General features: G+C 40.9%; 1 protein-coding gene across 3 annotated transcripts in view; it reads left to right on the top strand.

Moving 5' to 3' along the window:
- The window catches only part of BPTF (bromodomain PHD finger transcription factor), a 151,395-nt gene that overhangs the window by 22,723 nt on the left and 117,295 nt on the right, over positions 1-11,377 (top strand). For all 3 annotated transcript variants that reach the window (XM_025361545.1, XM_025361547.1, XM_025361546.1), the window contains exon 2: positions 7,458-8,280. In XM_025361545.1, coding sequence (XP_025217330.1) covers positions 7,458-8,280 — 823 coding nt within the window. The remainder of the gene's footprint in view (positions 1-7,457; positions 8,281-11,377) is intronic.

Genomic DNA, 11,377 nt, shown 5'->3' on the forward strand with positions numbered 1-11,377 from the left:
AGGCGTGCTAGCTCACGCCTGTAATCCCAGCACTTTAGGAGGCCGAGGCTGGTGGATCACCTGAGTTCAGGAGTTCGAGACCAGCCTGGCCAACATGTTGAAACCCCATCTCTACTAAAAATATAAAAATTATTTGGGCATGGTGGTGGGCACTTTCAATCCCAGCTACTTGAGAATGAGGCAGGAGAATGGCTTGAATCTGGGTGGCGGAGCTTGCAGTGAGCCTTGATTGCGCCACTGCAATCCAGCCTGGGTGACAGAGTGAGACTCCGTCTCTTAAAAAAAAAAAAAAAAAGACAGCACTCTATAAAAGCTGGCTGCTGGTTGTTATATTATTACTGACACAGAAGATAGGGATTGGGAGCAAATGGAATGTACTCGAAGAGCGTAGCCTTGTTCAGTAATGTTAATACTAGATTGGGACACTATTCCACATCAAAAGGTGAATCCTTGTTACATTTGACAAGTAAGTTTCATAATTTTTAAAAGATTTCAGTGCATCACAGATTATTTCTTCTTAATATGCCATTCATGGTTTATATATATGTAACAGTAGATTAAATAATTAGATTTTATTAGTTCTGGAGTATTAACTTCTGCTGGAAATGAACTTCCCCCTTCCCTATACCAGTGCTGAGTGAGGCCTCTTTCTCTCAGATACCAATTAGAAATAAGGGGACAATGACATTTTTTTCCTTCTAGAAACACACATTATATAGAGAGTTGTCTTTTGAGGTCTAGAAGTCTGAAAACACTGTAATTTTTTTTTTTTTTAAATTAATACAGTAAATGTAGGGTTCAGCTCTAAAAAAATCGACAGTGGTTTCTGGGATTTAATATTGGCATGACTTTACCCCTGCATCTCTGCGCTCTGCAGGTAGTTTTGTTTATGGGTGTCATTGGTTGAGCAAATATTTTTTTAGTTGCTACAATAACTAAAACATGATCTGTGCTCTAAAGGAGTCAACAAATGAGTCGGGGAGGGGGCATGAGTAATTGCCTGTAATATAATGGTGCTCACGCTGTCATGGAGGACCATACAAAGTGTAAGAAGCACAGCGCCTGGAGGCACAGCAAAGGGTAGTAGAGGTGACATTTGTGTCCGGGCTTGAAAACTGTCTAGGATTTCTCAGAATTTCAGCAAAGTAAGGCAAAATCTGTCTATATAGGCAAACTTTTTTTTATTAAAAGTATGAGAAATTAATTAAATAACAGGTTATGACTACAATGCATATTTAAAAACCAAGGAATGATGAGTGCTGTTGATTAGTTCATCCAAACAGTTCAGAGAAGAGAATATCCATGTGGATCCCTCTGGTATTACAGAATACAAAGGAGCAGAAAATTTTGCCTCAGTAAATGCCAGGTCATTCTAATTGGAATACCTATACCTTATAACATAATTCCTCCATTGAGGTAATAACCGCCAGGTGGTCCAGAGTCTGCCATTCAGTCAGGAAATTCACTCCCTTAAGCTAGACTGTGCTGGAAATTCATTGACAAATTTTGTTCTTTGGTTCTCCATTTTTCTTCAGAATTCATGCAGACCACTTGACTTCCTTAGCATTTTCTTTTGTCGGCATATATTAATGTCTTTGATTAAGCTTCAACTTCCCTTTGCATCAATCCTATTGTAATCATGCCTCCTGAGGCATCTTTTTGCTTCCCTTGCATGAATTTCCAAAGCCCTTTCTGCTTGGTAAGGGGAGTATCCATTTTCTTTAAAGTAGTGGTTTTCAAACTTGCCTGCACATCAGAATTATTTGGGGAGAAGGATAAAAATACAGATTACTGAGCTTCACCTGGGGTTCTGTGAATTTGGGTTGCATTTGAGATTACTTTTAACAATTTACCAGATGATTTTTGCTGCACTTCCATTTCAAGGCAGCTTTTCTTTTTTTTCTTTTTCTTTGAGACGAAGTCTTGCTCTGTTGCCCAGGCTGGAGTGCAATGGCACGATCTCGGCTCGCCACAACCTCCGCCTCCTAGGTTCAAGCGATTCTCCTGTCTCAGCCTCCCGAGTAGGTGGGATAACAGGCATGCGCCACCACGCCTGGCTGATTTTTGTATTTTTAGTAGAGACGAGATTTCTCCATGTTGATCAGGCTGGTCTCGAACTCCTGATCTCAGGTGATCCACCCGCCTCGGCCTCCCAAAGTGCTGGGATTACAGGCGTGAGCCACCACGCCTGGCTCAAGGCAGCTTTTCAAACTTTAATGACCATATAAATTACCTGAAGATGGTGAGAAACTGCAGATCCTAATTTAGTAGGCCTGGGCTTGGTCCTGAGATTCTGAATTGCTCTCAAACATGATAATGCCAATCACTTGTTGAGTAGCAAGGTTTTTGTTTCTTTTTGTTTGTTTGTTTTTTCCAATATTTTCATGACATTCAATGAATAGCAAGGTTTGAAGGTAACTTCTGGAATTTCATCTAATGTGTATTAATTTTTACTCACCTGGATCTCAGGGGAAATAACCTATCAGGTTATAGGGAGGTGTTTCTCAGAGTATGGTTCGCCAGAACAGCACAACCTGGGAATTGTTAGAAATGCAAGTTCTCGACCGGGCGTGATGGCTCACACCTGTAATCCCAGCACTTTGGGAGGATAAGGTGGGTGGATCACTTGAGGTGAGGGGTTTGAGACCAGCCTGGCCAACATGGGGAAACCCCGTCTCTACTAAAAATGCAAAAAAAAAATTAGCCGGCCATGATGGTGGGCACCTGTAATCCCAGCTACTCGGGAGGCTGAGGCAGGAGAATCACTTGAACCTGGGTGACAGAGGTTGCAGTGAGCCGAGATCGTGCCACTGCACTCCATCCTGGGCAACAGAGCAAGACTCCATTTCAGGAAAAAAAAAAAAAAAAGAAATGCAAGTTCTCCGACTCTATTCTAGACCTATTGAATCAGTAACATATGCACTCTGAAGTTTGAGAACCATGGTTTTAAGGCTTCTCACTGTAGTCATGTATTTACTTACATAGAAATCAAAACACATTTCTAATGTCATCAGATAATGCAAGGATATAATTTTCTTGTGTAAGTGCATGGGCTAGCACTTTCAAAACTACTAATTCTTTCAATAAATGTTTATTTAATAGCTTATTATATGCTAGCCACTGAACATTGGCAAACAGCTTAAAAAATCCCTGCCCTTAAGGAGATTATATTCTAGTGATGATGTTAACTATTAGTTCATATGTGTATTTATCCATAAGTAGTATATAAAACTATTTTTCCATGGTTTACATTTTAAAATTAAAAAACTTTTCTTTTGCTTCATGGTGTTTTTGTTTGTTGGTTTGTTTTTTGAGACAGAGTCTCGCTCTGTCGCCTAGGCTGGCAGTGGCACGATCTCGGCTCACTGCAACCTCCGTCTCCCAGGTTCAAACGATTCTTCTGCCTCAGTCTCCCGAGTAGCTGGGAGTACAGGTGTGTGCCACCACACCCAGCTAATTTTTGTATTTTTGGTAGAGACGGGGTTTCACCATATTGGCCAGGCTAGTCCGGAATTCCTGACCTCATGATCTGCCCACCTTGGCCTCCCAGAGTGCTGGGATTACAGGCATGAGCCACTGTACCCTGCCCGGTGTTTTTGTTTTTAAGATTGAACCATGTTGATATGCATAGCCCTAAATTACTTAAGATTGATCTGTAGAATTCTATCCAATGAATAAGCCACAATTCAACTGTTTTCCTGTTGATGGACATTTTGGTTGTTTTTAGCTTGGTTGATTGTTTCTTTGCTTTTATAAACAATGTTAAATGCTCTGCGTTGTTCTATGTGGGAAATACACTAGGGGAGAAGAAAAGACACACACGCTACCTTTAAGGGTAGACAAGCTTTATCCCACGTAAATGGCAATGCGGATATAATAAGTAAATGATATAATAGGCAAATTGATACAGTGAGCAAATTGTAATGGAAAGGGAAGGGAAAAGTGATATATCTGTTTACACTCACCAGACTATGGAGGATTTGTCACTAGACTGCAGGCTGGGCTCCAGAGTCGGCCACTCATCTGTGCACAGACGAGGAGCATTCTCATGAAGCTTGGGCAGAGCCTGGGACCCTAGCTGTTTTTGTAACGAGTTGTTTGGCATGAGGTCCAGTCACAAGGGCCTTTCGGGACTGGGCTCAAGGAACACAAAAAGGTCAACTTGTTTTTGTGATTTTCTGCTGTTTTTTTTTTGTTTGTTTTTTGTTCTTAACCACCGTATAGGAATAAATTGAAATAGAGATTTCTCCCCAACAGCGCTGGATGAACGCCTCAAGGGGCTCACACAGCCTGTTCCAACCTTTGGTGACCATTGTTTGTGTCCATGTTCAATTGAGTTCAAATTTAATATTTAACTTTTCCTTCACATGCATATGCATAAGGATAGTTTCTCTAGAGAAGTATTTTTCTGTGAGCTGCAAGCAGCATGTTTCAAAAGTAGAAAGAGAATAGAATAGAAAATATTGGTAGGAGAGAAGATACTATTATAAAGCATGTAGTGAGAATAGTGTTTTATAGAGCTTTTGTTTTCAGGGGTATGTGTACTGGATAAGATGTAAAATAATATTTCTTACTTGGTTGTGGGCAAACGGGTTTGCAGGCTGTTCAGTTATATGCAGAACCTTAAACTTGACTAATTACTGAATTGCTGTCTGAAGTTGTGAAGTTTACAGTCCCAATGGTGGTATACTCCTGTTTCCATTGTTCTGCATCCTTCCCAATAGTTTGTTTGGTTAAACTGTTAAATTTTTGTCCATTGAGGAGTATGAGAACAGTTGTTTCAGTGTGGTTTTACTTTGCTTTTTCTTGCTAACTAGTGAGCTTGGGGTCCTTTTTTTTTTTTTTTTTAAATGCAGGAAAATTAATGTAATTGACCTGGTAGATAGATACCTGATCAGTGTTGAAAATGATAATGAGTGTAATGCTCAGTGGTGTATTCTGAATACACTTCTGTGAATAAGTGAAATGACGTGACTTTCTTATACTAATGATTGACAGTTGAGGGGCTTAAATGGTTTAATTTAATGTGTTCTCTCTTTATACACTGTAGTCTGTGTTCAATTCTATAAACTTGAATCTTTGAATTTAGTATAATGACTTTGTATTTATATAAGACTATCAGTAGTCAGTAGCAGCATCATTTTATTGATGTGAGTATTAAGAGTTTTATGTTTGTATAGATACCTGTCCAATTTTTTCTTTTAAAATTTTATGATGAAAATACATGCATGAATTATTTTTTAAAGTATAAAAAAGTAGAAAGAAATTAGTCTTCTTTTCCTGTCCCCCAACTCTCCCCAGAAGCAACTACTCTAAAAAGATTCTTATATGACTTCTTAGATATATATACTTTATCACTATCCCCTTGCCCTCCTCTTTTTTTTTTTTTTTTTTTTGAAGCGGAGTCTCGCTCTGTCGCCCAGGCTGGAGTGCAGTGGCCGGATCTCAGCTCACTGCAAGCTCCGCCTCCCGGGTTTACGCCATTCTCCTGCCTCAGCCTCCCGAGTAGCCGGGACTACAGGCGCCCGCCACCTCGCCTGGCTAGTTTTTTGTGTTTTTTAGTAGAGATGGGTTTCACCGTGTTAGCCAGGATGGTCTCGATCTCCTGACCTCGTGATCCGCCCGTCTCAGCCTCCCAAAGTGCTGGGATTACAGGCTTGAGCCACCACACCCGGCCTCCTTTTTATTTTTAGTTTCTTTATTCAAATGACATTCTATTCATTGTTGTGTAGCTGTTCGTTCCTTCTGCTTAACACTGTATCTTAAAGATTGTTTCATTTTAACACATAGGAATTTTACCACTACTGAATTTTATTCCATTGTGTGGATGCATCATAATTCTTTTAACTATTTATGTATATTTAGATTAAAAAGAAAACCCATGCAAAAGTTTCAGCTTTTTTTTTTTTTTGAGACGGAGTCTTGCTCTGTTTCTCAGGCTGGAGTGCAGTGGCGTGATCTCCGCTCACTACAAGCTCCTTCGCCTCCTGGGTTCACGCCATTCTCCTGCCTCAGCCTCCCGAGGAGCTGGCACTACAGGCAACCGCCACCACGCCCGGCTAATTTTTTTTGTATTTTTAGTAGAGACGGGGTTTCACCGTGTTCGCCAGGATGGTCTCGATCTCCTGACCTCGTGATCCGCCCGCCTCAGCCTCCCAAAGTGCTGGGATTACAGGCATGAGCCACTGCGCCCGGCCAAGTTTCAGCTTTTGTAAACTATATTGAATTAAATATTTTGTACTTAAATGAATGTGTGAGTATGTAGGATTAATTCCAGGAGGTGAAATTACAGGGTCTCAAAGGGATATACATTTAGATAGATTTTTGCCAAATTGCCTTCTAAAAATTCAACCAATTTATACTCTCCCAAAAATAGATCAGAATGGGCCGTGTGCGGTGGCTCACACCTGTAATCCTAGCACTTTGGGAGGCCGAGGTGGGTGGACCACCTGAGGTCAGGAGTTTGAGACCAGCCTAGCCAATGTGGTGAAACCCCATCTCTACTAAAAAATACAAAAATTAGCTGGGGGTGGTGGCGCCTGCCTGTGGTCCCAGCTACTCAGGAGGCTGAGACAGGAGAATCGCTTGAATCTGGGAGGCGGAGGTTGCAGTGAGCTGAGATTGTGCCACTGCACTCCAGCCTAGGTGACGGCTCTAGGTGATTAAGTGAGATACATACGTTTGTTAAAAACAAAACTCTCAATTATGTATATTGATACATTTATATACTTACATATGTATATCTGGACATCACATCTCATAAATTGGGGAACAGGTATCTAAAAAGTTGTTTAACTGACTGGTAAGAAATGTAGTCTGTTGTCTGTTTCCTAGGTAAGCCACTTTTCTTTTCCCCCAGCATTGGAATTCTTCTCTCCTCCTCTGCACTTCTTTCCTTTCTGTCCTCACCTTGAGCCCATGCTTCACTGTGGAGCTCTGCTTAGGAGGTACTTCTGGCAGAAAAAAAGAGGTCTACCCTGGGAACTTCCTGTCTGGTTGTTGACAGGCATTTCTGTATTACAGCTGACTGTGTGAGATCTGTTGCCCCTGCTTTGTGCTGTGTATCTTATGTGTAAATGTTTTTTCTCATTCATATTCTTGTCAAATCATTCATAAATGCAGTTATTTATTATTATTATTATTTCCTTAGAGATCCTTGTTCTGACACTGTTATGTTTTAATCATGGTTACCTGTGAGCCAGTTAATCCCTCTAGGTAATTGAGAACTGATTATAATTTTTTTACTTCTGGTTTATAGTCTAATGGGAAAACTTTGAATTTAGATTTTCTGTAGACTTAAAAATTAGAGCTGAATCATTGCTTCTTCATATTATTTTAACTTGACAATTATTAAAGAAATGTGCTTATCTATTTTAGGGGGGTATATGTTCAAATAGGAAATTTGTAGAAATGATGTAATATATTGATTTGTAATGATGTCATTTCTTTATTTACAGGTAGGCGAAAACCAAGAGTACATCGGCCTCGTTCTCCGATATTGGAAGAAAAAGACATCCCGCCCCTTGAATTTCCCAAGTCCTCTGAGGATTTAATGGTGCCTAATGAGCATATAATGAATGTTATTGCCATTTACGAGGTACTGCGGAACTTTGGCACTGTTTTGAGATTATCTCCTTTTCGCTTTGAGGACTTTTGTGCAGCTCTGGTGAGCCAAGAGCAGTGCACACTCATGGCAGAGATGCACGTTGTGCTTTTGAAAGCAGTTCTGCGTGAAGAAGACACTTCCAATACTACCTTTGGACCTGCTGATCTGAAAGATAGCGTTAATTCCACGCTGTATTTCATAGATGGGATGACGTGGCCAGAGGTGCTGCGGGTGTACTGTGAGAGTGATAAGGAGTACCATCACGTTCTTCCTTACCAAGAGGCAGAAGACTACCCATATGGACCAGTAGAGAACAAGATCAAAGTTCTACAGTTTTTAGTTGATCAGTTTCTTACAACAAATATTGCTCGAGAGGAATTGATGTCTGAAGGGGTGATACAATATGATGACCATTGTAGGGTTTGTCACAAACTTGGGGATTTGCTTTGCTGTGAGACATGTTCAGCAGTATACCATTTGGAATGTGTGAAGCCACCTCTTGAGGAGGTGCCAGAGGACGAGTGGCAGTGTGAAGTCTGTGTAGCACACAAGGTGCCTGGTGTGACTGACTGTGTTGCTGAAATCCAAAAAAATAAACCATATATTCGACACGAACCTATTGGATATGACAGAAGTCGGAGGAAATACTGGTTCCTGAACCGAAGACTCATAATGTAAGTAAATCTGGTCTTAATTTTTTGTATGCATTTAAAATTAAACCAGTTTCCTTCATGATTGATATAGCAGACCTATGCTGTTGATGTGGTATAAACCTTTGTAACTTAATAGTTATACAGTTAAATAATTTCTTAATTGAAGGAATATGTGCATTAAAATAGCTTTTAAGAAGGTAAAGGAAACATATATGAAAGAAGCAAAATTCCATTGTTTTTGATGCCTAGGATAAGAAATAGAATGTTTCTAGGTGGGCTGGGCACAGCAGCTCACACCTGTAATCCCAGCACTTTGGGAGGCCGAGGTGGGTGGATCACCTGAGGTTGGGAGTTTGAGACCAGTCTGGCCAACGTGGTGAAACCCCACCTCTACTGAAAATACAGAACTTAGCCAAGTGTGGTGGCACATACCTGTAATCCCAGCTACTCAGGAGGCAGAGACAGGAGAATTGCTTGAACCTCGGAGGCGGAGGCTGCAGCCAGCTGAGATCATGCCACTGCATTCTAGCCTGGGTGACAGAGACAGATTCTGTCTCAAAAACAAACAAACAAAAAAGAATGTTTCTAGGTGGAATACCACTGTGAGCCTGTTTTTGGCCTAGCTCAGGTCATCCATCCCTAACTTTGGTGTCAGGATTGTTTTACTTCTCTTTTTTGGTTTTGCCGTATCTGTATGTAAAATGGAACAGCAAGAAAAATACCTAGTTGTCTAAGGAAAGGTCAGCTCTGCCATTATTGGTTGGAATCCCCCAGGAGAAGATGATCCCAACAGACTCAGGGTCATAGTCTGGCCTCAGTGTTCCTGAGGGTTTTCGAGAAGCTCTTCTGAGAAGTCTGTGGGCGAGGTCAGGAGACAGTCTCAGGATTTACCTCTGTCAGGGCATCAGGCAGGGTTGTAGTGTGGACTGAGTATCTGACATCTTGTGGCTGTAGGGTCAGAGAGATGGGCTACTTTGTATCTTCAGCTTCTGAAGTCTTCAAAGCCCTCTTCCAGTTCTTAGAATTAGGTCAAATGAAAAAATCTGGTAGGATGAAATGAATGTCAGAGCAGGGCATGGAAAGGAGAGTAGAAACTTTATCAGTGTGCTGTTGAGAAATCTGAATCCACACTGATTCTTCATTCTTTGTGGCTGGAAGCTTATAGAATCTTCCCTGTCTATGGTGTTCCGCAGTTTTACAGTGATACGCCCTTGTGTGGGCCGCTCTCATCCACGAGGTAATTTTGGTGGACATTTTCAATCTGGCAATTGTGTTCTTTGATTCTGAGAACTTCTCTTGACAACTTCCTCTTTTCCCTCTTGTATTTATCTTGAGCTATGATTTTATTGAATGTTGGACTTCCTGTTTTGGTCTTCTGACTTTCTTATCATTCTCTCCAGTTTTCCTCTTTGTCTCTTTTTCTCTTTGGGGTATGTGTATGTGTTCAGTTTCTTAAGATTTCCTTATCTTGGTCGTCCAACCCTACTATCCAGTTTTTCCTTTCTGCTACCATATTTTTATTATCTAAGAGCTCTTTTGTTTTTAGAATCTTCCTTTAAAAAAAAATAGTAAAATCCTCTTTCTGTGTCTTGGATATAGTATTTTCTCTTAACTTTCTGAGGCCATTAATGACAGATTTTTTTCTCTCCTCTGTGCGTGGTCTGTTTTTTCTAAGTTGGTTCTTCCTATTCTTTGTTTTGGTTTTTCTATTTCATATTCAGATGTTTATTAATTCTTAATTTTCTGCTCCTCATTATCATTGTGGTACATGTAGCCAGTTGGAAGCTCTGAGCCAGTGGATGGGCCTTATCAAATTGACTTAACCATTGGATGATTTTCACTGTCTCTTTTATTAGGGGAAATCCCTCTTGTCAGTATCTTGAGGTCTGTCCTCGAGAGTAAGCTCTAGAGGAGCGATGGCATGGAAAGGCCTTTTCCTGTTTCCTGCTTGAAGCATGAAGGTCTTGCTAGTGGTATTCTGGTGGCTGAGTGGTGGACGAAAGCTTCATTTATTGTGCACACAGCATTTACTATGTGTATTGTCACTTAAATCCTCAGTTTTCTGTACAATACCTTTGTTCACAACTGAACGTGGTTTCTCCCAGTCCAGGGAACCTCAATTTAACTCCTCCAGAGACTAGACCTTTGATAGCTTGAAGGGGAGAGAGATGGTTTAGAAATCTACTCCAGCCGGTTCCCTATTCTAGAGACACCTACCCCTCCTCGTTATCATTGCTTTTTGAGGATTGTGTTCTCAACCTCACCTTCCTTTTTAGTTTGAGATGGACTTCCTTGGGTCTGCTGAGGCAGTAATCACTGTTCATCTACATTCGGATTTTTTTGTTGTTGTTGTTACTATGTCTCCCCTACTTTATCCTTACGAGTTTGTCTTTAACAATTTTTTTTCTTTTTTTCGAAGACAGGATCTCCCTTTGTCACCCAGGCTCTGGAGTGCAGTGGCACTATCTCGGCTAACTGCAGCCTCGACCTCCTGGGCTCAAGCAGTCCTCCTGCTTCAGCCCCCCAAGTAGCTGGAACTACAGGTGTGTGCCACCATGCCCGGCTAATTTTTGCATTTTTTGTAGAGACAGGGTTTCACCACGTTACTCAGGCTGGTCTCGAACTTGTGAGCTCAAGCCATCTGCCCTCCTCGGCCTCTCAAAGTGCTGGGATTATAGGCGTGAGCCACTGCGTCCAGCCTAACAATATTTCTTTAGCATGGTTTTAAGAAGTGTTCAGGAGGGAGCAAAATGAAATCTGTCACCTTAACCCAGAAACTGCTATGAGAAACAATACATAAGGTTTTAAATGTATATTCTGTGTCTTTTGGTTTGGATCAGATATTTTAAGAAATATGTGTAAAATATGTGTAATTTTTTTCTTTTCTTGCTCCCTTACCTCCCATACATGTGGTCATGGATTCCTTGTGCCGTTTTTTGTTTTTGTCTTTGTTTTGACATTTTGCTGTTGAGGTGGTAACACGGAAACCTTTGTCAGCAAGGTCATTCCAAATGGTGAAATAACTGTAACCACATTTTTAAAGTTTATTGCTCTCGGGAAGCTGAGGCACAGGAATCACTTGAACCCAGGAGGCAGAGGTTGCAATGAGCTGAGATGG

Source organism: Theropithecus gelada, chromosome 16, assembly GCF_003255815.1.
Source record: "Theropithecus gelada isolate Dixy chromosome 16, Tgel_1.0, whole genome shotgun sequence".
NCBI lineage: Eukaryota > Metazoa > Chordata > Mammalia > Primates > Cercopithecidae > Theropithecus > Theropithecus gelada.